General features: G+C 43.9%; 2 protein-coding genes across 6 annotated transcripts in view; one reads left to right on the top strand and one right to left on the bottom strand.

The window, feature by feature from the left end:
- The window catches only part of ABHD17B (abhydrolase domain containing 17B), a 57507-nt gene extending 55689 nt beyond the window's left edge, over positions 1-1818 (bottom strand). The window contains exon 1 of one of the 2 annotated variants that reach the window (XM_029612462.1): positions 1085-1818. The gene's annotated coding sequence lies outside the window, so the exon portion shown is untranslated. Of the gene's footprint in view, positions 1-30; positions 176-1084 lie in introns of those variants that run through there. The other variant, XM_029612471.1, reaches the window with a different exon arrangement.
- The window catches only part of C1H9orf85 (chromosome 1 C9orf85 homolog), a 100219-nt gene continuing 73301 nt past the window's right edge, over positions 921-27838 (top strand). Inside the window, exons 1-2 of one of the 4 annotated variants that reach the window (XM_029612495.1) lie at positions 2154-2268; positions 16734-16829. In XM_029612495.1, coding sequence (XP_029468355.1) covers positions 16788-16829 — 42 coding nt within the window. In that variant the 5' untranslated portion in view covers positions 2154-2268; positions 16734-16787. Of the gene's footprint in view, positions 1039-1860; positions 2269-16733; positions 16830-27838 lie in introns of those variants that run through there. The other 3 variants (XM_029612505.1, XM_029612515.1, XM_029612485.1) reach the window with 3 other exon arrangements.

Genomic DNA, 27838 nt, shown 5'->3' with positions numbered 1-27838 from the left:
TGTTCTAGTTCATCTTCCCTGGGAACTCACCGATACCAAAGGTCAGCACACCATCAGATGTCTAGCACTGTGAGCACTTCAAAGCGAATCCAATGTAGTTGCCTTTCTAATTATGCCTCCAGACATAGCTCAATTCTTGAAAATCGCCAAGACACTGAAAAGTCACTGGAAGACATTGTGCGACAATCCTGGAAACGTGATACCCAGTGAGCACCTTACCTGACCCTTACTTATATTGTCCAATCAAACCATCATACTTTAATATGATGATCCAAGCCTGTCTTTCTGAAACCTAATCTTACCACTATTTTCCTCGGAGCAGTTTAGGGGTTCGCAGAGCATTAACCTACACGTCTGGGACACCTATTGGAAGCTAACGACGCAATTCTTTGCAAGCCATCATTAGCCTCGCTGTGACTCACAACTGTTCAACTCTAACTGTTCAGGAAAAAAAATAATAAAAAACTGAACCAAACTACTTTCTTGTTCCCCACCACTACCAGGCTAAAGACACTCCCGAGATGGCTGCACAAAGAAGAACTAAATAGCTCCAGTTAATTCCTAATATAACTTGGGTATAGGGATAACACAACTGCTTCACCTTTGCTTACATCTCCACATAAAAGAGCGGCCAAAGCCACAGAAAGGAGGAGGGGGGAGCCCCGTGGGCCCAGCTTGTAACCATATTTCCTTCCTCCTACGTTTAAAAAAAACAGAACCAAAAAAAAAAAAAAAAAACCGCATACACACAGACCCGGCGAGAGGCGAGTGGCAGTACCGCGGCCTACGCCCCAACGAGAGACCGGGTGACCTGGCTCCCCTTCATAATATTCGCTCATTTCCTGGGCTCAGTACCAATAAACGCTGGTTTTCTTGCCTAGCGCTCCCCCGCCTCCATCTCTTTGTCCTGGGGTAAAGCGGCGTTAGACTTTGGCTACGGAGAGACAACAACAACAACAGAGGAGGCGAGCAGAGACGCGGTGCCGGGGGCGAGAGATGTGCGAGAATGACCTCAGTACCACCTCCCTGGGTCAAAGGGTATGAGCCGGGGGGGGAGGAGGGGGGGACGACCCGGCACACTTACCTCCAGAGATGTCACCGTCGCGTATCCCTCGTTCCAAACAGGAACCGTTCAGCCAGAAAATCCTGCTGCCAGGCCTCTCGCCTGCTCCCCGCCAAGCCTGGCGCTAGAGGCACCTGCCGCTCACCCCGGGAAGGGGGGAGAGCTACGCCGGCTGACCGGCCTCAGTGCGCGTGCTGCTGCTGAGTAACGGCCACCGCTCGCGCTCTCTTAGGCCTTTGTCCCAGTCACCGGCGCGACCGCTTCCATGCAACGCGACAACTGCCTCTAGCCGTAGTGCAGCGCCACGAAACGAGGACAACCAAAAGGGGGGACGATAACAAAAAAAGGAACGCGGAATGGGACCACTTCCGCTCAGCAATCGACCCGCTTGCCTGCTTTCCCCCCCCCCCCCAAAAAAAAGCACCCAAGACTACTACCGCAGTCCAACACGGCACTTTGGATGTGCAATGCACGGGGGCGCGTCTGCGCGCGCCCAGTCTAGCCGCTCTGTCAAGTTCCGTGCACGCGACTGGAGCAAGAAAAGTGCATAGTCTTCACCCGATCTGGTTCACTAGCCAAGCGATAAAGGGGGGGGGGGGGGGGCGGAGGCTCACCTCAGGCACGGGCGCGACTCGCGGACCAATAAATGCCCAGCCCCGTGGCAGAACGTTAACAATATCAAGCTCGAACCAATGGGAAAAGAGAAATGTGCTGAAGGACGGCTAACTGGGGACCAATCGCTATCCGGTAAAGCTTCTCGGCTGAGGTGAACTTTGGCCCTGATGAGAGCCGGGAGGGGAAGCGAGTAGTTCTTTGTGCCCGCACAAGCCAATGGGAAAGTCGACCGGGAGGAGAAGAAGGCGCGGGCGTGAAAGAGTTGGTCAAGTACCAGGATAGAAGGGCGAGTCCTAACGATTTTTAGATCTGTGGCCGATGGCGGCAACAGAAGCTAAACAGGGGGCGGTGTTTCAATTGTGCATTTCCGTTGTCAGACAGGATGACAACTGTGCCTTCCGGGAACTAGATCTGGCCGCGCGGCCGGAGGAAGGGGAGGTAACAGCAGTGGAATCACCCATTTTTTTTTTTAATTTCACGTCATCGCTATGAGTTCCCAGAGAGGTAACGTGTCACGCACGCGTCCCCCCAAACACCGGAATGTCACTGTCTTCAGAAACGACAAGTTCGATAGCAGCTCGCAGACCAGGGTGAGCCCGATATGCGTTACGTGTGTGGGCTGGATGGGGGCGGGGCAGGCATAGCTCTAGGTACATTTTCACATCGGCTTGATCAAGTTGGCTTGCAAAATACAATTCGGTTCGCTATCCAGGGTGTGTAGAACTTCCGTTTCTTTTGAGGATTGATTTTCGCCCCGCCTTTTCCCGGAAGCGGAAGTAACATGCTCGTGCCGCAAACTGCTATCAGACGAGACATCCCTTTGTTCAGGGTGATGCCAAAAAAATTCCAGTAACATAAACATTTTTATATTAGTCTAATGAGAAATGTGATAACTTGAAAAAAAAGGGCTAACGCTGTTACATGTTTGGCGTCCTCTTTGCTTCCTGCCCCTAAGGCTGGGGTTCTGTGGCAGTATGTAACAGGAAGGGTTCACCAAATTTATGTGCAGTTAACAAGTAGGAACGCTTCAGGCAGACCTGTTTTGGTTCTGTCTCTCCCCAAAACAGAGGACACTTCTTCTTAAGAGCTGTAATTTCCCACAACCCCGAGGATTCTGGCTTGGTCCAGTTGGTAGTGACTGCTTCACACCGAACATTCATTTGAAGCAGTGCTCATACACAGATGGAAACCACTTCCCTTCCTGGGTACAGATGCCATCCTGTTACTGGCTGGCTTTTCTAGGACCTCCCTTTTACGACTTTCCTTTTACAAGGTTCAGTGTACTCTGCAGACTAGAGCAGTGATTCTCAACCCGTTCCTTGGGGTTTTCAGGATATTTGCAATGAATATGCATGAGATAGTTGTATACAGCTCTGTCTCCTGCATATTCGTTATGGATATCATGAAAACTTGACTGGCTAGGTGGGCCCCGAGGACCGGGTTGACAGCCACTGCTCTAGAGAGTCCCAGCCTCCTATCTGCAGAGCTTTAGGCTCTCCTGCATCTAACATGGACTGTTACATGCTGCCTCTGAATCTGTCCTCTGGCAGAATTTTCAAAAATTTAGGGCAATTATGTGGCAAATTTGCATAAATCTGCATAAAGATTCACACTTCTGACTATGCAAAAAGTCAATTTGTCTAATATTCAATTTACCAAGCCCAAAAACAAGTACAGACATGTTACAAACATTTTCATTTATTTATTGCACTTTAATATGCAAACAGGCCTACTTGTAAGAGAAACTACATATATAGTGATGGATCTAGGTTTTTGTCAATTCTAGGCACTATTTGTTCTGTTGCCCTTCCCCCAACCCTTCTCCAAAATAGACAAAAGGGAGTAGAAGATGTAAGGCATAACACCACAGCGTCCTATGCTAAGAATTAGAAAATTCTAAATCTCATTGGCAAATATGTTGATCTTTTATATTATGGTTTAAATATTTTTCCAAGCTTCCTTGTGTCTGTAGAATTTATTTAGATTTTATTGTATGAAGAAAAGAGATCTCAGGTATTAGCTCAAGGAGGAGATCTTGGACATGGGAAGAAGAGAATGAGAGGATGAAAGGAGAAGGGATGGGGAAGATGGAGAAGAATAGAGGACTGGGCATAGAATGAGAGAGCAAAGAATGGATTAGGGAGAACTGGGAATCTGGGATAGGAGAAAAGTAGGTGGGGATCAGAGGATGGACGATCTGGGGTTGGAGATGGGGAATTCCTGGATCTGGAAGAAGGGAGAGGTAAGAAGGAAGACAGGGAGGTTCCAGAATCTGGGGGATAGAATCTGACATAGGAGGGAGGATCTGAATTCCATCGGGAGGGAGAGAAGGAGGGTGTTGTCCATACTATTCCCCCTTGCATCCCCTCTCTAACCTCCTACCCAGTTTGGTAAATATATAAACACATATACCCAGCATCAATCCTTTCTTTCCATACCTGGGAACATTTGAGTTGTAGGCGCCTTGACATTGCTATTGATTAGCATGGGGAGGAAGAGGAATAATGTGTATCAACTTTCCCTTTTCTGCTACATCCCCCACTAATCCACAGTTTCTGTCTCTTCCCCCTGCTCACCCACCACCACCACCACTATCACCACCACTTCCACCTCTCGAAGGAATGATCCCAGCCTTCTTTCCCTTCCTCTCTCCTGACCTCAGTGCTCTCTTTGCTCCCACCTCCACTTAAGTCACAACTTCCTGACATATGCACTCTACCCACAGCCAAGTGATTCCAAGCCCTGGAATCAAAGCTGTATCTCATGTCCTAATCCTGCATACACTCATATGCAAGGACCAGAAGGATGGGCTCTAAGAACCAGCAGACTTGCTCCTTGAGCGCACCATTAGCAGTAGCAAAGAGAGGAGTGAGGCAGTACAATAGTTGCAGTAGTGGCTGCTAAGTTTCGGGGGAGAGACATGCTCTTGCTCAGGTTTACAGTACACCATTGCCAAACTTGGTTAGACCAAAGCCTTGGAAGTGTCAAAGAAACATGACAGATATAGAAATAGAGAACATGATGGCAGATAAAAACTATATGACCCATCCAGTCTGCACATCCATATCTCCCATTCAGCTTAGTAATTGCCATCCATGATCCTGCCCATCCAGCTTTCAACAATTATATTTTAGGGATGGCCTAAATTTAGGGTGACAAAATAAGTAGATTGTGTAATATTCTAGAGAGCCTAAGGTCACTACCCCCTCCCCAGATATTTCTCATTGAAAGGTTCACATTTTGACTGTTCTCCCCCAAATTGCTCCCCATCTGTAACTTTCATTCGACACAACTAAAGTTCCTTATGCCATCTGTCCAAGTTTTAAGTTTCATTCACATCAGCCCAGTAGTTATGCAATTGAATCTCCACCTCTCCCCATGAATTTCTTATGGGAAAATTATTCACTGTGCTCCCCACCCCAAATCACTTTCAAACTTTGAAAATCAGAATGGTCACATGTCCACCCAAGGCCTACATCCACACAAGTTTGGTTCAGCTCAGTCTGTTTTTGATTAATATTTTGACTGCTTTTATTTTGCGCTACATATTTTCTATATAACTATTATTTTGTTATCCTAGAATAGTAAGATGGTCCCTTTTTCTTGGCTAGTCGTTTCTTTTTCAGACCTGTAATATATATATTTTTAACTTACGTTCCGAAGGAAAAAAAGGCTTATGCGATCATCATGTGTGTCCCCTCTCTGAATAATCTTTTTGTTTATTGTCTTGTCCACACCAACTTCTCAGGATGTATAGTCCTGGAATGTAGGTTCCTTTCTGGGTAGAAATTCTTGTTACGTTTACTAGCCTGATGCTAATTAGATGAAATTCATCCTCTGAAAAGCTGTGCACCTTTAATTATGACTTCTTCTTGTTAAAAAATAAATAAATAAATACATTCTGCATATTATGCTATTTTCCAAAGTGTATGTATGTACATGTATGTATATGTGCATGTATGTATATGTGCTTCCCTTAATAACTTTTGTATGTATATGTGCTTCCCTTAATAACTTTTTTGTTAGTTCTAAGCACACACAATTTTGTGGGTATGTCATGGGGGGGGGGGTGTGTGGATTACATAACAGAAAGTAATCTGGATTAGTTGATGGCACTTGTTGTTTTGAGTTGAATTAAGTATTTCTTCTCTGGTTGTGAGGCAGCAGAAGGTACCGTTTTGTCAGGCATTGGCTAAGTTAAATGTTATCAGTTTCAGAAGACACAAGCAATTAGCAACTCGGCTGATTCAGTATTCTAATGATAGGTAAAAGGTAACCCAGATTTAAAACAAGACTTCCTAGCATTTAGACAGATGGACTCTGGACCAGTGGGTTTATGCTCCCCTGCCAGCAGATAGAGACGGAGCAAGCTGACAACACAGTATATATAATCCTGCAGTAACCCCAGCCTGCGAGTATTCTTCGTCTCCAGCAGATGGTGGACGTGCATCTCCCTATGGGGATTGCTAAGAATTTTGAAAGGAGAATTTTAAATTGAGAAACGAAAGCCTTGCTCTCCTGCGGTGATACCTAAAGATCCCTCCCGGCTGAGAATTCCTGAGATGATTTCTGTGGTCCTTCAGAGGTGTGCCTTGGTCCGGTAGCCAGTTCCCGGCTTGGACTTGGCTGCTTGTACAGCTGAAAGGCAGAGGGTGCAGGAGGCTGAGTGTGGCGGTGACGACAGATACCCTTTCCCCCAACAGCCTGAGACCGTCTATGTACTCAGCCGTAAGAGCTGAACTTGGTAAGTTTAAAAAAAAAAAAATATGTATCTACAGAGACAGTTAAGGGTTTTTTAGGGTTTTTTAGGCCTTCCTTCTTTCTCCGTGCTCGGCGCGCCATCCCAACATCGTTCCCGCTTCCATTGGGGTTAAGGGAACTGGGCAGCCTGGTGGGTTGAGCGGCCCTGGTGGGCTAGGCTTTTCTCCTGCGTACCGCGTGGTAGTCTACAGTGGCGTTTTTGCATGTTCTTGTGCTTGCTTTACTGCCCTCTTCAGGATGTCTGTGTGCGCAGTATGTCTGCTCTGCACATGTGTTGTGTGAGCCGCGTTAGATATGACTTTTGCGTGCATAACGTTTTTGAGCATGGGAATAAGTTCCAGCGGGGCGCACTGGTAGTGCGTGCGCCTTTCCGCACTTATTGTTGAGGCGCTGGTAAACAAGAAGCTCTTTGTGTTGCCTGTCATATTAGGGCTTCTCAGCCTGACCTGTCTTCCAACATGTGTCAGCGCTGTTCAGATACTCAGGGAGAATTGTCTTCCTCAGATTTTGCCAAGCTTGGATCCTCTCATTCTGATGATGATCTGGTTCCGGGTTTGGCTTTAAGTGCGCTAGATCTTGATACTCCCTTGACTAGCTCTTCCGCAGGAGATGGCAGTTCAGTTGGGCCCGCTCCAGTGCCTTCTGGGTTTGGTCTGGATCTGGCTGCTTTTTCTTGGGTAGAGTTTTTTTCAAGGTTTACAAGTCTTGTTCAGGCGCAGTCCTCCACTCTGCCAACTCCGGTCAGGTCGGACCCTCAACCCGGTGGCCCCTCCCTCTTTCTTTCCTATGATTAATCGCTGTGAAGCGCCTCGGTTCACCACAGGTGTCCCTGGTGGGGACCCGGATGGCATGGATGATGAGGCAATTCCTGATTCCTTGGATGAAATTCCTCCTGGTTTGGAATCGTATCGAACTTTGTTATAGTTCTTTCATAGAGGTGAACTACTGGCCCACATTTCCCAGACATTGAAGATGCTGGGAGTACTTGGGGCAGATTCTATGTCTGAGCCAAGGAAGAATCCCATTTTGATCTCCTTGTGTAAAGCCGCTTGCCACTGCTTTCACAAGCATTTGTAGTGTATAAGGAGAGACAGCGAGAAAGAGAGGGGAGAGAGAGCCCTGAATGTGATGGTATGCCTGATCCTTTGACAATGTAAACTTTTTATATCTATTTAGCAATTGTTATCTGCCATTACTACTTCTGTATGATCTGATTTTATTTGTTCTGTCCTCCTGTTGCTCAAATAAACTTACTTTCTTACTTGGAACCATGATGTACTGAATCAGAGTTTGTGTGTGGCTGTTTGTGTAGGGGATAACCTCCTGGGTTAAAGCCCCCAGGTATAATCCCAGTAATTGTGTGTGGTTATTTGTGTAGGGGATAAGCTCCTGTGTTTAAACCCCCAGGTATAATCCCAGAAATTGTGTGTGTTTATATGAGATTAGGCCCCCAGGTCAGAGCCCTTGGGTAGGATACTGGTGTGCATGGTCTGAACCCGTAACAACCCACCTTCAGCCCCTCGGCTGGGAAGCCATCCCAGAAGCCTCCTCTGGCCGTGGACCCGTAGGGGCCTCCACCCCTGATGATTTAGTGGATCTTGTCTCCTCTGATGAAGAGCCGGCTTCTGAATATGCATCCACGGGCAACTCCCGGTCCTTGGAGCGTGTCTTCCAGATGGAAGAGGTCTTCAGGGCAGTTGCAGGAGCCCCTCTGAAAGCGGCACAAGAGTTCTTCCTCAACGGAACAGGCGAAAGTCTGGCCCAGAGTTCCCGATTCGGACATCCTGCTTGCAGCACTGCCACCAAGGAATCCCTTGACAGATGGCTCATCATCTCGTCCAGGCCGAGTCTGTCAGCCCAGTAGTAATCACTTCTACGAATGTACTGCGTTGTCCATCCAATTCTCCCTTCAAGGATGGATCTTCCCTCAGCACTAAGGACAAATTAGAAGATTCTTTCAAAAGTCCAGTTGAAGTACTGGCAAGTGATGTATTATCTTGCAACATATCTTGACAAGGAGGAGATGGGGTTGTCTGAGCTCCCGGACTTAGTGATATCGGTGAAGCTGGCAGGTCTAACCTGGGCTCCTCTGGGTAGCCTGCAGCGCTTCTCTCGGGAGATTTTCCAAAAGCTAATCTGAAAAATTTCTCAATTTTCCCTTGGGTTGGGGATATCGAGGGGGTTGCAGCTGCCATCTCTCTTAATCTCCCTTCCCTCTTGGTATGAGGCATTAGTTAAGAGCAATAAACTTTATAAATTGAGAGATTATCAGCACTTTCTCTAATATTATTCAGTTGGATACTGCTTCAAGATGGAGGAGAAGATAATACTTTAATATATTTAAAACCTTCTTTTACTTACATGAGGAGGTGAGCAGAAGGTCTTGTCAGACAAAGCCGCGCGTGGCTTGGGTGGGGCGATTTTATGGGCCCCAAATGATGATGTTAGACGTGGAAATAGTCGGGCCTGGCGGGGCAAAGCAATCTCTCACCTTCACCGGCTTCAGGAAAATGCAGTCTAGGTAATGTCACTTGGTTCTGGCCTTTCAAAAGCTCCCATGGTCTGCGCTTCACTCCTTCTCCTCCATGGTTGACTATTTTTAATCACCTTTTTTGCTAGTCTGTCCCCAGTTGCTTTTGAAGAGAATACTGGCAGGCTGGGGTCACTGCAGTGTTATATATACTGTGATGTCAGCTTGCTCCATCTCCATCTGCTGGCAGGGGAGCATAAACCACTGGTCCCGAGTCCATCTGTCTACACTAAGGAAAACAAAATTATCAGTTAAGTAATTTCTCCATTGTTACTTTTATCAGTAGAATTATTAAAATACTATTAAATCTGGTTTATTAAAAAACCCTAACGTTCTTAGACTAGATATAAATATGTTGTTGTAATTTGTAAAGACTGTTCTTATTTTCCCTATTTATTGAGAGAAATTTTGAGGTGTAGCTTAAAATATATGGAGAGTAATTCATTTTCTCTTTTGTTTGTAAATTGTGATTTTTTCATTTTTTTGGTATTCTGAAATATAGCAATTTCAAAAGAAGCACAAAGCACTCTCCACCACCAGCACACACACACACACACACACACACACACACACACACACACACACACACACACACACACACTGGGGGGCTCAGCTTTATTTATGATTTGGATTCCTAGTGGCTGGAGTTTGTCAAGTGTGATAAACTTCAAACACTAATATCCAGGTAGCCAAAACTAGATACAAGAAGATGACCTTTAAAACTGACTGGGCAGAGAGGAGGAGGAGACCTTAAATGGTGTCCATTTGATATCTAGGAAGTTTATTGCAAGTCAGTGTTTCTGGCAGTGAAAGCTTTAATTTGCTTGGATCAACAAACTGATGCTTGAGATAGTAAACCTGTCTGTCATCATTTGCCTATGGGTTTGGTGATTTGCAGCAAATTACACATTGTTCAATCTGCTCTTCTCATCTCTTGGTAATGCATGATTCCCTGCTTAGCTGTGCTGTCATGCAGCATTGCTGAAAATAGATGAAGCAATCTTTAGCTTACCATCATTACTATCTGCATAACTATTTAAAGTTCCATAGAATAACAACAAATAAATACAGCTGAAAGTCACCTATACATATAAAAAAGTAGAATTGGTTATTTTATTATTTTACTCATAATTAAATATTAAATTAAAAACAGTATACACATATATGATTATCCCAACAATCATATAAATGGTAACCCCAACCCACTTCTCATTTAGAGTATATTATTGAACTATGTAGCCGTAAATATTGGCACACTATGGATAACTTAGAAACCAAACCTTTTTCGTGCCTAAATGTAAACCGTTGTGATGGTACATTACTAAGCGACGGTATAGAAAAGTTTTTAAATAAATGATAAGCAGTGGAATAGGCAACAAATATCAGAGGTGTCTTAGGCTGTTTCTCAGAACATGAAACCTACCTAACTCATTCCAAGAGAAATGTGCATAGTGCATTCTCTTCCCTTGTGCTGTAAGAATTACTTCATAGAATTTATTTTGGGAAGTCGGGCATCACGTAAGGGGTGCGCCAAGGAGACTTGTCCCTTTTTGTATGACCCTTGGTTCATTCAGAGTGCGAACAAAGGGTTTAGGAGTTTATGTGCCTTTGCAAGTGGGAGGATGCTGGCAAAATTTAGCTGTCTATCCCAACTGTTATGGGTTGTAGTAATTATGTCCTTGATGATAAATTATTTTAAATACTGGGTAAAGCAAGGTCATGGGAACTCTCCGATGACAAGCAGGGCTGAATTAGCTATTACACGTAGGGTAATATCATTTGACAGAGCTGAATGGACCTTTTGCTGAGCTCATAGAGGTTTTGCTCCACTGAGCATATGCAGGAATTCCTGTGCAGGCATTGCCTCATGAGGTCTGTCTTTTTTTTTTTCTTCAAGACTTGTATCCTTCCTATCCAGGAAATTGTTCCTACTAATATTTTCCTACTTTTTTCTGATTATTTAATGGCCTTGCTGCCTCAGCAGCCTGCCCAAATAGCACTTTTCAGAGCTACACAAAAAAATAAAGAAGAAAAAGTGATTTCTCTATAATATGTCCAGTTCCAAGAAGCCCACAGTGATAGCTTCAAAGATTGTGTATGTGATAGGAAGATGTTCATAACCATTGCCATGGATCATGACTAGGCAAACTGTTATCATTGTGGCCACATGTCTTCACAGTTGCAGAAGTCCAAGGCCTGGAAAACGGAGGACCTCCATAAGACTCTTAGGATTTATTATCTGTACTCCCAGAGGGGTGACATCTTCATGTTCCCTTGGTGTAGATTTGAGCAGGAGCTCCTCTAAAAGGTCACCCCCATTGACAGAACAGGGAATATCCTTGAAAACCAAGACCAGGTAGGGGGTCTGGAAGGGGCCCTTTGAAGGGGGGTATGTTGCGTCCGTCGGTCTCAGACAGCTTCGACCTCTGTGCCTCACCTTTCTTCCTTCTCTCTCCTCAAGCCTTGGGAAGATGACTGCTAGCGTGTCTTCATGCCGCTCTCTCTGGCATCCCCGGAACGGTGACAGTGTTCGCCATGATTTTCCTGAGGGCCTCCTAGGGTGCGCGCACGCCACCCACGTCTTTATCTATGTCATGACGGGAACCTCGGGGACATTCCCTTCGAGTGACGTCATCACATCCTGGTATTTAGCCTGCCCTTCGTTTGCTAACAAACGAAGGTCTGGATTTATGAAACTACACCTCTTTGAATTGCGTTAGGCTGTGCGATAAGGTTTCATCGCCTTTTGCGGTGTCTCCCGTAAGGCCTATTTGATGTGAATTGAAGGGTCCAGAGAGAGAGAGAGAGAAACTCGAGGTGGGGTTTAGGTATGAGTGTAGGGGGTTAGGGGCCACTTTGACATTCTATGTGACACGTACGAACAGAACAGTGAGGAAACTCACTCCAAGATGAGATTTGGGCAATGTTCTCTCCACCTAGCTTGATGTTACCCAGGTAGACAGTCCCTCAAGCTAGGTTGAGAGAACACTGCACAAATCTCATCTTGGAGTGAGTTTCCTCACTCTGAAGGCCATCAAGTCTTCACAAGAGACCACTGTTCTGTTCGTATGTGTCACTTAGAATGTCAAAGTGGCCCCTAACCTCCTACACTCATACCTAAATCCCACCTCGAGTTACTAGGTGGGCCTACCATAGGGATACAAATACCTACCTATGGGGATGACATTATGGCCAGTCTGTGTCTCTCTCTCTCTCTCCCTCTCCCCACCTCCTTCAATTCACATCAAATAGGCCTTACGGGAGACATCGCAAAAGGCGATGAAACCTTATCGCACACCCTAACGCAATTCAAAGAGGTGTAGTTAAAATCGGCGTTACAGCTGTGCGATAGCTCTTCGCAGACAGGCTAACCCAGCCCACTCTCCGCCCCTAACTCCTATTTTCTGAATTTGCATCGCACCATACGATATGATGCTATCGCATGCGGTAAGGGCCTTTCGCATGCAATAAGCCCTTAACGCATGCGAAAACGCCTTATCGCATTTTGATAAATGACCCCCCAAGTTAGTAAGGATTGGATTGGATTGAACTGCCTCCGGTCTAAGCTGCTCTGCCACTTCCTAGCCGCTGCAGGAAGCTCTCTCTCTGCCCTTCGGGGTAATTCATCACTAACCTGGGTACCTGCTCCTCGGGGGCCCTTGTGCTCTCTTTCAGGTACCTATCTGGGATCTCGGGTACTCGCTCCTCGTGGGCCTGCTCTCCCTACTCTGGTGCCTACTAAGGATCTACTTCTGCCTGGCAGGATCTTCATCAATACAGCTATCCACTTCAGTGAGTACTAACCTTGTCAGTCTGTCTCACCTTCAGCTTCAGCGCTTGGAGTCTTCATCCGGGACCTTCCTCGGCTACCCTGCATTGCCCATCATCTACTCTAGTGTGGGACTGGTCTCCTCTGCTGAGGACCCCTGGACCACTACTGGGTTACCTCATTGCTGTCCACTCCCCGGACAGTACCATCAAGCTGTATAACAAATACAAATTCTCTGTGTCTGCGTGTATAGAGTCTAGCCTAGTACTGCGGTTCCTCATGGGGCTCCTCCCCGTGGGAGTGGCCATCACTGCAGTACCCAAGAATCCACTCCAACACCTCAAAACCATAACAGGGCCCAGGTCAAAATAAGGTTTAGTACTGCAATTGTGGCTGCACATCTTCCAGGGCGCAGCAGTGTCAAGCTTGAAAGATGTGGGACCTTAAAAGAGTACTTAAGGATAAGCAACGGTCTGAGTTCAGGCATCCCAGCCGTTTCATCTCCCAGAGTAGGGCATCGTTCAGCTCCTGACATGTAGAGCTGGATTGGAGCTCCAGGCCCCCCTTTCCTTGCCCGATGATAACTGCTGGATCCTCCACAGGTCAGGGATCGAGCAAGGTGCAGAAGCCTTCAGTGCAGGAGGAGACGTGGAATAAGGTGCCTAAAGCAGGGCCTGTCTCCAGGTTGGGTCCACATCAGAACTGAGGAAACTGAAGTCGGTGCAAGGACTCTACAGCTGTGGATCTTTTGTTAGCACAGAGGAAACATGGGACCATGTCAGCACAAGTATCATCCTCATTTATGTTATGGAAAGTCCCCATGGTACCAGTCTATTTTACCCAGATCCCAGTCCTTTCAGGATGCCATCAGTGCTGTTGGTACGGAGACCCAAGATGGTGAAACCTGTGCTATCTCCATCAGCAAGGGGAGCTGTGGAACTGGTTGGAAAGGAATTAGAGCAGAAGACTTTGGCAGAGGCCTTGGTGTGGATGACTGTTCAGGCCAGTTGGCATTAAGCGTTCTGGAGCCAACTCCTTCTACATCCATCCTGCTGTGATTCAGGCTGCCTCATTTTTTCCAGCAGTACACCAGTTGTTGTGCCCGTTGCACAAGTTGTATGCTGTTGGTATAATGTAAGAATGACACAGCCTGTAGCTTGCTAATCACCCATATGTGAGGACTAGCATCCTGCTTGTCCTGGGATAAAGCAAAATTGCTTACCTTGTAATAGGTGTTATCCCAGGACAGCAGGATGTAGTCCTCACAGAACCCACCCACCTCTCCGCGGAGTTGGGTCCGATACATTTTTATTATTTTATTTTTTTAGCTCACGCATATTGCTACAAACGAGACTGAAGGGAGACCCTTGTGGCTGAGAATATCATGGCATGCTGGGCATGCTCAGTAGGCCCACAGTGCCAGCCAAAAGTTTCTAGAAACTCTTGACAGAAGTTTTCTGTACCAGGGCTCCATCTGATGATGTCACCTATAAGTGAGGACTACATCCTGCTGTCCTGGGATAACACCCATTACAAGGTAAGCAATTTTGCTTTCTTATGACCTTAAATAAGTCACTTCATCCTCCGTTTCAGATGCAAACCTAGGGCCAGTTTACTAAGCTGTTTTCCCATAGACACAGAATGAGGAAAAAACCTTTGTAAATAAAGCCCTTAGATTATAAACCCTCTGAGGCAGAGAAATATCTACTGTACCTGAAATGTAACTTGTCTTGAGTTTGGGTTTGGAAGACAAGTAATTATATAAAAAAAACCCCAAAACCTAAGTACATTTCAGAATGGCGACCACTACTATTGAAGTATGAAAAGAACAAGAAGAAAAATGAATACTGTCCATATGTTGCCCAGGATAAAAAGTTGCTTGCCTTAAGCTTCAGCACTAAATTTAATGATCGTGGTAGTGATGGGTCTTCCTGACTAATAAAACAAAAATAAGCACACACATCTTTTGAATATCAAAAAGAAAAAGGCAAACCTATCCCAAAAGGTGGATATCCTAAAAGGTATAGTATGTATTAAGTGATGTGGCACCTTTTGGGGGTAGGTTTACCTTTTTTTTTTTTTTTGGTAGTGATAGTGCTAAATCTTCAAGTAAAGACAATAGTAGTGCTCACTTTGCTGAAGTTTAAATATATGTTGTATTGTTTGATTTTTATGTATGTTGACTTGTACCCACTCTGAACTTTGGAGAGTATGGGTAATAATTATTTTAAAATAAAAAGATGATCGGAGGAGATTTCCTGAGGAGGTATCTAGATTGAAGACAGGGGCCGCTGTGAGTTTCTACCTCTGCCTGTCTGTGCAACCGTAGCGACGCTCCACCCCTGGCTGAAGTCATTGCTGGTGCCATTTCCAAGGGCCCTCGCTCCTGTTAAAACCCGAAGGCCTACGGCGCGAGCCGTTGGCGCGCTGCTGAAGCCGTGCGCTCCAAAGGAGCGTGCGGCTTGTCCTGATGGGAAAGAAGAGAAAATTGAAGATCCTTACATCTTCTCCAGCTCCAGCATCGTTTCAAGACCTGATGGACAATCACCTTTGTAATATGGGTGAGTTGTCCATTAGTGACTGTGCTGGAAGCTCTTCTATGTGAGCTTCCTTGAGTCCTGCTCCAAATAGACATCCTCCTCAACCCACAGTGCCTCCATTATAGGAAGTTAGGATGGAACACTCCCCAAATGGGAGAACTGTTTTAGGGGAAGTTCCAATTCCTGGTCAACAGGTTTTGAATTTTGCTAGACCTGTTGAATTTGAGGTCCCTGACTCTGAGAATAATTCCAAAGCAATATTCTTAGATAAAGGTAAAGATCCATCTAGTGTTACGCTAGCTGATCTATGGAGATTGACTGTGAAGTTAGATAATGATGTGTCTCAGTCAATATCTCAGTTTAATTCTTTTATGATTGAAACTAAATCTACTATACTTGTACAGGAGGAGAATATACAAGAGTTGGATAAAATAACATCTTCTTTGAATTTACAGGTCCCTTTGATGTTAAATGCAGAATTGGACCATAAAAGATAGTATAGCGCTATAAGAGTTCATGGAACCTTATTTTGAATAATTCAATAATTGAGACTTGAGAATTAATTAAATCAACATATCCTTCGTTTATTTAACGGTTGCTTGCAGACAAATCTTTCGGTCCCCCACAAGGACTGCATCGGGAGGGACAAAAGCCCAAAAGTGAAATGATAAAGCCTGTGACCTGAATATGTTGTATATGTTGTGGAGCCCTGCGGAGGGAATTCAAATCAATTTACAAACATATTAATCAGAAGTGCAACAACGTCTCCTTAAGGGAGGATTTCTGAAATTAACCCGAAGTAGGAGGAGCATGTAAAGAACTTTACCGGGTGAAAGAGAAAGTATGGTGGCTTATTAGCAAATGCAGAATTGGCACATATTAAGGATAGCTTATTATTGCACAATGAGATTGAGGCCTTAGAAAATCTTGTAAGAGTTAAAAATCTACACTTTATACATTTCCCATATACTGGGCTGTTATCTGCAATTGAAATGTTTTAAAAAATACTTTCAGGAGGTTTTATCTAATTCTGAAGTTGATATCCCTAATAAATCTAAGATATTTTATCTGTCTAACAAAAAAGGGTTAGATCAGTCTAAGCAATCTCCACAACCAGAGAGCCCAGGGCTCTCAACTTTTCTTGAGGAATCGTTAGATTTTATAAGCAATAGAGCTACCTTAATTGCCTCTCTTTGTGCAGAGCAGGACAAAGATATAGTATTTTCTAAATATTTGAAAAAATAAGGACTTCTCTTTTTGTGGGCAAAAGATACAAATATTTCCTGATGTCTCCCGTCCTATGCAGGTATGTATGAGACATTTCTTTTCCTTAAAAGATAAAGTTATTGCCTTAGGAGCATCCTTTTTTCTTAAATTTCCTTGTAGGTGCTTTATTATCTTGCAATCTAATAAGTTTGTGTTTACTGATCCATTTCATTTGGGAACCTTTATTAGGAATAAGAATGCTGAGAGAAGATCAGAAGGTTAGGGTCCTTTCCTGTTTTTGAGATGGCTGAGGGGTTGGTCTATAAGAATTTAAATAGAATCCAGGTACTTTTCCTTTTCTTATAAATAACATTTGTTATTGTGGTGAAATTTCTTTGAAACTCATCATGATTATAGGGCTTATGATTGTATTTTCTTTTCTTTGGTGTATAAAGAGTATTATTGTCTATAATTATTCTAATACAATTATATTTTCTTTATCTTATTGTAATTAATCGAGAAATTCAATAAAGATATAATTATTAAAAAAAAAAAAATAGATCTTCTACAGCAAGGTCAGCCTGTGATGTTACTCAATGAGACCTGGTAAGAGAGAGTTATTCTCTTCTGTTATTCTTGCTACCCTCATACTCTTATTCTCTCTGCTTTCAGATCTCTTGTGTAAAATGTCTCCTGCTCCAGCAAGCTTGCAATCCTCAAGTTTGAACAGAGAGAAGATTGTGACTTATACAATGTTTTTTTTTTTTGTAATTTTTAGTCTGCATAATATTTAAAGGTGGAATTCAGATTAGTACTGATCTTTCGTAAGCATAGTTGATTTTCCGGATACGCCTTCAGCCCAAGAAGGCCTTCCCTTACCTTTGCAGCCTTGTAAGCCAGGAATCATTTATTACTCATTACAACAGGTATTGCCTTCGGCATATTTGTAACTAAGGTGAGCTGGCAGAAGAAACCCTTCCTCACGCTTACTGTGCACTTCACTTCATCTAGCCTGGTGAACCCAGTGAGTTGAAGTAGAAATCCTTCCTCAAACTGAGTTTCTGCTTTGTTTTTCATATTTGCACTGTATATGAATCTCTCCTATTGCTCCTCCACCCACCCAGTGGTTGTTCACTGATGGCTCATTGTGCCTCTGACTTCTGCATGGGAGGTAAACCTGCCTGTTAGGTCAGAAAAGATTCCTAGGGGCAATCTCTTTCAATCTGCCTTGCAGGCAATTAGATTTTATTTTCTGTTTAGCCTCTTTTAAATAACATTTATGTTTTGAAGATAAAAGTAGAATAAACATTATGTTATAAAAAAAAAAAAAAATAAATCATTTATTTCTGCAGATGTGAAAAGCTTATATAGTTCTCAATATGGTGTTTCACATCTAGGTTTAGACTACACTGGGTGATCTATACCTGAAAGATAAAGCATGTGATTATAACATAACTAATTCAACAAGATTATTTTTTATTTAGTGTACTTTTAGATGTTTTAAATAACTCGGGTGGGGGGGGGGGCGTGTTTGATGATGTCACCAGCCAAGATGGCCACTTGAGACCTTCTTTGCTATTTCCTAAAGTCTTTAATTCAAATTATCTGGGCACTCAGCGACGCATTGCTGTTAAATTTTGGTGCAGCATGTATTTTAGTGGGTCTCAATGGCATCAAAGGAAAAAACCCACGATTTGAAGCAGTTTTCCTTCTCCAAAGTCAAAGAGGAGTTTTGCGGCAATCAGGGGCTTGACTTCTGAGACTGAGCCGACATGGCAGGAAAGTCCCACAAATGGTACGCTTCCTCAAGCTAAGATCGATATACCATTGCGTTCAGAGTTCCACGAATGGTTTTGTGACTTATGGAGGGATATTAAAAATAATAAGGATGACCTGGTTGCCGTGATGTCTGATCTACGTGAGGAACTTCTAGATATCGGGTGGCATACCGATAAGCATGGGATCTTCTTAGATGCCCATTACTACTGGCTGCCGCGGCGTCTGTCTGCCATCCTCACCGGCATCCCCGGACCGGCTTTGGTGCTGCTTCCCGCCATGCTCCTCCAAGGTACCATAGGGTGCGCGCACGCCACCCTCATCTTTATTTCCATGTTGGCGCGAACCTCAGGTGCGTCCCCCTGAGATGACGTCACGCTGCCCGGATATTTAAGCCTACAACTTTTGCTAGCTAATCGAGTTAGCAACCGGAATTCTACAGATGGGATTCACTCTCCGTACCAAAGCTACTCTGCCACTCCAGCGTTATCTGGAACTCTTATTGCTAATGGGGTACCCGCTCCTCAGGAGCCTCTTCTGCTTCTTTCAGGTGCTATCAGGAAACCGGTACTCGCTCCTCAAGGGTCCATGTTCCCTGAGTCGCTGCCTGCATCTACAACCCTTTTTACTTGGAAGACTTCACTAACAGTTTCCATCTGTGAGTATAACTACCATCTATTCCACAGTACTGCTTCCCTGGAACCAGGTACTCGCTCCTCGAGGGCCTGCCCTCTGTTCCAGTGCCAGACCTCTTGTCTAGTGGAATCGCAGTGTGAATACAATACCATTGAGTCTCTCTACTCTAAGGGATCAAGTACTCGCTCCTCGAGGGCCTGCTCTCCCTGTCTCGGAGCTTCTCCTATTCTACCTGGGACTCTGTATGTGTCTCACTGTGTACTTATAACTCTCAGTCTCTTTCCACTACAGCACAGCCAAGCAGAGGATTCGCTGTTCCAGTATCCTGTGGGATATTCGCCCAGCCGGGCTCAACATCTACTACTCACTACTGCCACCTCTGGTGATTTCGAAAACTGTTTAAATAAAGATTCAAATCTGTGTTTGTGTGTCCAGAGTCTAGCCTGACACCGTGGTCCCCCACGGGACTGCCCCCCCCCCCCCCGTGGGTGTGGTCAGCTGCCACAGTGTCCAAGGATCCACCCAAACATCAATAACCATAACATTCAATGATGTTTAGCTCAATTATTTGTTCACTTACAGTATATATTCTATTGTAAGCAATAGTGCCTAGATATCTTTGCTGTTTTAATATATGTTTTGGCTTGTAGTGGGGGGTTTCAAAGGCATGTTGGTTATCTTTGGTTATCTTCCCTGTACTCCTTTTTTTTTTATTCAGGACATGAGCATATTTCACTATTTGGGGGGGGGGGGGGGGGAGGAGGGATAGGGTTTCGGTGGCGAGTGGGTGGTATTTAGTACAAGTGGGGATTAGTGACCTGGTTTGTTTTTATAGTGGCGAGAAACCCTGAATTAGGGTGAGAATATTCTTGCATTGGGCTTCCTTTCACTTTGGGTTGCACATACCTCAGGGTGAGGATTAGATACTTTTTTTTTTTTTTTTTTAAGGTATCCTTTTAATATTATTTTCTGATGTCTCACTTTCCAGTTTTTTCCTTGAATGTGAAAGGTCTCAATATTCAAAGGAAAGGAAGCTACTTTATGCGGATTTTGTGGATATGAAAGTATCCATAGCTTTTATTCAGGAAAAACACCTGAAGAGGAGGCATGAATACCTTATGGCGTCCTTGGTGTATCCACACAGATTTTTTGCAGCAGCCTGTCAGGGAAGTAAATATTCAGGAGTGGACATTCTATTTTCTTCCCAATTTAGCTGCCAATTTAAGAAATATATGGAAGACCCTTTGGGCAGGTTCATTCTCATTCAAATAATAGTTGAGGATGAGCCCTACACCTTGGTCAATGTATATGCACCTAATGCAGACCAAGTTTCTTTTTTTGTACATTTGGCCAGCATCTTGGATAAGTGGGTGGTGGACAAGCTAATTATTGGAGGTGATTTCAATTTAACATCATCTCCCCCGTTAGATAACTCCTCCGGTGAAGATCAAATTGCCAGGGTTCACAGAAGTAAATTTCTACAAATGATGCATAAATGGCACATGGTGGACATCTGGGGGGATCGTAATGCGAAACAGTGGAACTATACTTTTTTTTCTCTAAGGCCCATAATGTGTACTCCCACATTGATCAGCTGTGGGTAGACAGATCCGCGACTAATCAAGTGGTATTTACAGATATTGGGGCTATCACGTGGTCTGACCACGCCCCGATGTGCATGACACTCTCGTTTGCCAAGATAGATAGGGGGCGTCGATTTTGGAGACTTAATGACTCCCTCTTTTTGGACATATCGTTTGTTAGATTTACTCAAACTCAAATTACAGAATACCTTCAATTTAACGATATGCAGGGCACATCTGCTGTTATCTGGGAATGCTTAAAATCAGCATTAACCATAGATAGCACCAGGTAAGTGTACAGCAAAGCAGAAAAAAATGCTTTTCTGTACACTCTCCGACTTAATATCATAGTGATATTAAGTCGGAGGCTCCAAAAATAAAAAAAACAAAAAATTCTTGAAAAAAAAAAAAATCTGCCTGCCTCGGCGGGTTCAAAAACAGACACTCGATTTTGTCGGCATCCGTTTTCCGAACTCGTAGCTGTCAGCGGGTTCGAAAACCAACGCTGGTAAAATTAAGTGTCGGTTTTCGGACCCGCTGAAAGCCGCCGCTTCCGCTAGTAAGGAGGCGCCAGGGTCTCCTTATTAGCGCGGGCCCTAATATAAATAGAGCATTGCGTGCCCTCAGGAGAGGTGCCTGGGCGCGTGTCGGGATAGCGGGCGCTGGCCTCTGAGCGCTGGCTCTCCCGCAGGTTTTATTGCATCGGCCTGTTAGTGTGGCAGCTGGGATATTATTAGGCTATAACTTGAAATGAAGCCAGTGATATTTCATTCATATATCTATTTAAAAGCTAGCTGAACAAAATTTAATTCTGGCTAATTATTAGCTGACTCGAAACCGATGTTGTTTAATAATTGATAGAAAAGGAAAAAAGTTATTAGCAAAGCAGCTTTCTTTATAAAGAACATTTCAAAACTGTTATTCCTGGGGAAATTCTGTGACAATCAGAATTGTTGTGACTCACCCATGCAGAATTTACCATTTTATTTGATTTTGATTTATATTCCACTTTTTAGTCACTTAAAAGCAGATTACATTTAGGTACTGTAGGTTTTTGGGTTTTTTTCTTTTCCCTGTTCCCAGAGGGCTCACAGTCTAACTTTGTAACTGATGCAGTAGAGAGTGAAGTGACTTTCCCAAGTTCATAAGGAGCAGCAGCGGGATTTGAACCCTGGCTGCCTTGAGTGGGGTGACTAAGAAACATTAATTCTGCAGACATGAACAGATTATATAGCTCTCAAAATGGTATTTCACACCTAGGTTTATACTACACTGCCAGCAAAATATGAGCTGCACTGCTTCCAGACAGTGGAAGCAGTAGGAGATTCTGGCAGGAGCAAGAGCTGCTGCTGCCCTGAATGCCAGCAAGAAGAGCTAGCTCATAAGAGCTGGTATATGCAGTGATCTCAAACGCCGACTCCACTGTGCAGGAGCTGCCTGTCATTGAGTGCACTCAGGAGAGAGAAAGTGGGGTTGGAGGTAGAGTTGAGAGGTTGAAGAGGATGGGAGAGTTTACAGAGAGTGAGAGGCTGGAGGGGCTGTGAGGTGGTGGGGATGACTATTGCCAAAAATAAATTCTGCATTATATTTTAATTATTAAGCAAAGATGATGAATAGTCTGTATTTTTTACAAAAAAAAAAAGGTGTGCAAAATGTTAAAATATTGTCCACAAAATTTTTAATTTTTTGCCACAGAATTCCTCCAGAAGTAAGCTATTTTGATGGTTGAACTATTAATTCCTAAAGTAAAAAATAGATCAAATGTGGTAGACCATGTATGTAAGGCTATTAGCATTAAATTCCTGCAAATTTAATTTTCTTCCATAATGGCATAATTTGAGCAGACTGAGCAGTTGGGAAACAAGTGAATCTCTGTTCCCACTGAAGCCTACTGAATGATATGAGCGTTGCTTCTGGAATGAGAAACTTCCCTGCCTAATGCAGTTCTGTGCAGCAGTAGAATCCCTCCCTGTGTGGCAAGAGCTTTCTTCTGACTCTTTTTCTCCCAGCACCATATGACTGTTCATATTCCTCATGGCCATCCCAACTCCAGTTTGAGAAACGTTGGCATTGGGAGGGGTGGGTAAAGAGATGCTAAGAGGGAGGGAAGAATGAGGACAGGAGACAGGCCAAAAGTAAAAATAAAGCAACAAAATAAAACACAAATAGACAACAGAATTTTATGAAGCAGATTTTTTTTCTCTTGGCTTTTATGTTTTAACTGACACCCAAGTTTTTAAAAATTTTTCCACCCCTAGCTGTGACCACTATTTACTGATGACAAATGTGTTGTTAGACTATCCAGTTTCATGCCACAATACCAATTTCTTAAAGCAGAGCTCCTTCTATTACTATATATGTGTCCAGGACCCAGGAGATGGGCTTCTGTTGGATAAGTGTTGGGATCTGTTGTCCTCATAGTTTCTGGCATTTCATCATTTACCACTTTTTTTTCTTGTGCTTGTAGGTAATAATGGCTATTCCCCCTGTTGACTTCTAGCTCTGAAAAGTGATATAGTTGTGTTCTACCAGGCCCCTTAAGGTGCTGAAAGTCCAGTTTTGTTGAGTAGATCACAGCAGAGGCTTCCTGGTCTAAGTATATCTGAGCTGTCGGCCATCCTAGCATTGGGAAAGAGGACTGGTGCATCCTCTCATTATTTGAAGGTTGTGCTTAGCCAGCTGAGTGTTGGGCGTTACCTCTTTATGAACAGGACAGCTCTTCATCAAATACAGTATTATATAAATGGAGTTCGCATATATGTTTGTTTATAAAAATGGCAGCAAGTGATGCTTTGTACTTTCTAAAGGATAAACAATCCTGGCAAATTTAATGATATATCATACCATCAATCAGATTATATCATATAGTGACATATAATTTATTGTAATAACTTTTATTTCAATTACAAGAAATGTTTTAATAAAGATCTCTTTACAATTATTTGTATTTTTAATATACAAAGGAATACATATTTCCAAATAACAACATTGAATATTAAAAAACATCCATACATCCATCCACACACACATTAAAAATACTTATTAATTATCTCTCTCGTAGTGAAATTCCTTTTCTCCGTTATTATTGAGAAAACTCTCTTATTTCTTCTTCACAAAGCTTCATAATACTCCCGACATGTTTGCCTTCTCACAGGCTTCTTCAGGAGAGTATATTTCAATTCACTACTGAACCCATATCTTCCAAACGATCTTCCCAAGTATCCCCATGCATATAATAATCTCAGATCCCGACTTTTATTTATCAAAATCTCCACCGAATGAATGTCTAATTCTCACTCAGTTTTTCTTTCTTCTAATTGCTTCTTCACCAAAGAAGCACACAGACGCTCACTTTCTTCTAGCATTTCAAGGGACTGTTAAACTCGCCACCTTGAACAGTCCACAAAAGCTCACTTCTTCTTAGCGTTTCACCGCCATACCTCCCAGGCATTTAAGAAACAGGTAACCGGGAGTATCATGAAGCTTTGTGAAGAAGAAATAAGAGAGTTTTCTAAATAATAACAGAGAAAAGGAATTTTACTACGAGAGAGATAATTAATAAATATTTTTAATGTGTGTGGATGGATGTTTTTTAATATTCAATGTTATTTGGAAATATGTATTCCTTTGTATATTAAAAATACAAATAATTGTAAAGAGATCTTTGTTAAAACATTTTTTGTACTTTCTAAAGGCATTGCTATTAACGTTTCCCCTATAATAACTATTTTTTTCTGTGCATCCATGGCATTGATGCAAACTGCTGGAGAGAGTATGCAGATAGCACAGTGTGGGAAATGAAGCATAGGTGGTTACGGTATTTTTGGCTTCGTAGTCAAGTCTGGTCTTTAAGTTATGCTGACTTCACAGCCCACACATGCTTAGTATGGTTACCCCACCTTATTCTTAGAAAGCCAACTTCACCCAAGGCACCTTGCATGTCTGAAATAGAATGTATCTTAGCGTCCAGTAGATGAATCCAGAACAAGTGGGTTATGCACCTCTACCAGTAGATGGAGTGGCGCAAACTGATGTAACAGCTGTAGCCTCTACATCTCATTCATTTAAAAATATAAGGGCCAGTGCAGGTTGGTCTCCCTCATCCCCATATCCCCACTCCCAGGTCCTATCTAATTTTCTTGGAATCATACTTTCCAGGGCCCCATCCCCACCCTTACCCTCCCAGTACCTTAATTCAGTTTAGTCTTCAGCCTTGATTGCTGCAGCAACTTATTGTGACCTGGGCCTGGCACTTTTGCTGCCATTAGGCAGCTATGCTAGAAGAGTAGGTACCTGGAGGGTAAGGGTTGGGGTGGAGGAGAAGGAGAAGGAGGGGAGCCCTGGAGAGAATGATTATTAACAAATTAGATGGGATCCAGGAACAGGGGAATGGGTGGGAGAGGGAGAGCAGCTGGCACCAGCTCTGTGTCTTATGTTTTTAAAGTAATGAGTTGGGAGGGGATTTTGGCGAGGAGCCTGCAAGTTCAACCTGACAGGACTCGGCATTTGGAGCTCAGATGGGAGGGAGGAGTGGGACTCTGTTAGGGCCAGTAGGCTCATAATTAATAAACTTTTTTTCCCTAGCATTAGTCATATGGGCTTAGGACCAGTGGGTTTATGCTCCCCTGCCAGCAGATGGAGACGGAGTAAGCTGACGTCACAGTATATATAACCCTACAGTAACCCCAGCCTGCCAGTATTCTCTGTCTTCAGCAGATGGTGGACGTGCATCTCCCTATGGGGATTGCTTCAAGTTTTTTGGAAGGAGAAATTTGAAATCTAAATTAAGGAAAAGGAAGCCTCACTCTCCTGCGGTGATACCTAAAGGTCCTTCCCCCAGAATTCCTGAGGTGATTTTCATGATCCTTCAGAGGTGTGCCTTGGTCAACTAGCTGGGTTTCCCGGTGTGGACTTAACTGCTACTTCAGCTGAAAGGCAGCAGGTGCAGGAGGCTGAGCGTGGCGGTGATGGCAGATGCTCTCTCCCCCTGCAGCCAGAGACTGTCTCTGTATTCAGCCGGTAAGCACTGAGCTCAGGTAAGGTTTAAAAAAAAATAGGGAAGTTTTAACTTTGAAATAGAGACAGAGGGGTTTCAGGGCTTCCTCTGATCTGTGTGCTCGGCGCATCGTCCTGACTTTCTTTCCCATTCCCACTGGGGTTGGGGAACTGAGCAGCTTGGCAGATTTGAGCTGCCTCTGGTGGGCTAGGCCCCTAAGTTAAGCTTTTTTCTTGCACACCGCGTGGTAGGCCTCAGCAGCGTTTTTCGTGTGCTCCTTTGTGTGCTCTGCTGCACTCTACAGGCCGTCAGTGTGCGCAGTGCATCGGCTCTGTGCACACGTTGTGAGCTCAGTTTTAGGCGTGCTTTTTATGCACATACCCTTTTTGAGCACAAGCGGTTCAGACGTATCTTTACCGCCGTGATGGTGCCGTTAAACAAGAAGGCTAAGCATCTTCTTATTTTTGTTTCCTGTCATATTAGGGCTTCTCAGCCTGACCTGGCTTCTAACTTGTGTCAGCGCTGCTCAGACGGTCAGGGAGAATTGTCTTCCTCAGATTTTGCTAAGCCTGGCTTCTCCCATTCTGATGATAGATTGGTTATGGCCTTGACTGGAGGGAAGCCAGACTATGGTTCTCCCTTGACTGGCTCTTCCGCAGGCGAGGGCAGTTCTGTGGGACCTGCTCCAGTTCCTTCTGGGCTTGGTCTGGATCTGGCTCCTTTTTCTTGTGTGAAATTTTTTCAAGGCTTACAAGCTTTTCTTCAGTCACAGTCCTCCACTTTCCCCATTCCTGTCCTGTTGGACCTTCAGCCAGTGGCTCCTCCCTCTTCCAGTCCTTTGCTTAAGTGCTGGAGCTCGTCTTGGTTCCCTGCAGGCATCCGGATGGCACTGATGATGAGGTTGATCCTGATTCCCTGGAAGATGAGGAAATTACTCCAGGACTGGAACCGTATTGAACCATGTTGCGGTTTTTTCATAGAGATGAACTGGGGCACATTTAAAACTAATCTGAGAAAGTTCTTTTTTACTCAACGCACAATTAAACTCTGGAATTTGTTGCCAGAGGATGTGGTTAGTGCAGTTAGTATAGCTGTGTTTAAAAAAGGATTGGATAAGTTCTTGGAGGAGAAGTCCATTACCTGCTATTAAGTTCACTTAGAGAATAGCCACTGCCATTAGCAATGGTAACATGGAATAGACTTAGTTTTTGGGTACTTGCCAGGTTCTTATGGCCTGGATTGGCCACTGTTGGAAACAGGATGCTGGGCTTGATGGACCCTTGGTCTGACCCAGTATGGCATGTTCTTATGTTCTAACTGCTGGCCCAGATTTCCCAGACCTTGAAACAGCTTGGTGTCTCTGGTTCAGATGCCATGTTGGAGCCGAGAAGGCTATGGCTAGCCAGATAACTATATTCAGTGGGACATTTATCCCACTGAATATCCCAGATAACTTAGCCGGCTAACTTTTTTCTATGTTTTTGAATATTGGCCTCAATGAGGTTAAAAGGCATAGCAATAACATCTAAATATTCCTTAGCATTTAACATAGGGCAGCAGTAATCAAGTCTAAATCCAAAACATGTTTCCCTTAATCAGCTAGTGCTAGTTTAAATGTTAGAATATTTGTGATTCTGTTTTAAGTTGTCTTATCTTCACAGAGCTTGTGGGTAGAAGGGAATCTTTGGGAGAGTGTGAGATTCCAAGGAGGCGCCTGCCAAGGCCAAAAACCCTGCCCAAAACCTAGCACATGCATGCTAAAAATAAACCTTAAAAGGGAGAGCTTAAGCCGCAACAAACTGCAGATGGGGTGCTTTGGAAGGCAGACAGTCTAAGTGCATCAAAAGTTCAGCATTTGGGATTTAGGCTCCCTTTTAAATGAAAAAGAAAGAAAACCATACAGAAAGTTCAGAGGAAGCCTTTGCAGAGCCCTGAAAACAGAAGGCAGTAATAGGTGGTTGTGCCTCCAGGGAGCCCTTGACCTTTGAATGGAGGAGCTTGGTTTTGCTTTTAAAGGTACTCATGTACCCACAAAGGTTTTTTGGTTTGGTTTTTTTTTCTTACAGCAAAAGTAGCAGCTTTAATCAAGTAATTGCAGCGAAGAGTGCCACTTTATGCCTTAACCACACTTTCAAGTTTAGAGCCAGGCTATTCTAAGCAGCAAGTTCCACATTCACTTGTTTTCACACTTATTCTTATCACCTCTCTGGGGAACCTTATTCACCATTTCTGTGCAACTAATTCTCTTCCCACATACCAGTAATTGCCTTACTGCAGGGCAGGTAGCTGTTAAAGGAGCAGGGTAAGGAAAGGAAAGGGTGTTTCTTTAAAACACAAACTGGGGGAAACCCCTTTTGCAGGGT

The sequence above is a fragment of the Rhinatrema bivittatum genome, chromosome 1 (genome assembly GCF_901001135.1).
Source record: "Rhinatrema bivittatum chromosome 1, aRhiBiv1.1, whole genome shotgun sequence".
Classification (NCBI taxonomy): domain Eukaryota; kingdom Metazoa; phylum Chordata; class Amphibia; order Gymnophiona; family Rhinatrematidae; genus Rhinatrema; species Rhinatrema bivittatum.
This window is presented reverse-complemented; position numbering and strand designations above follow the sequence as displayed.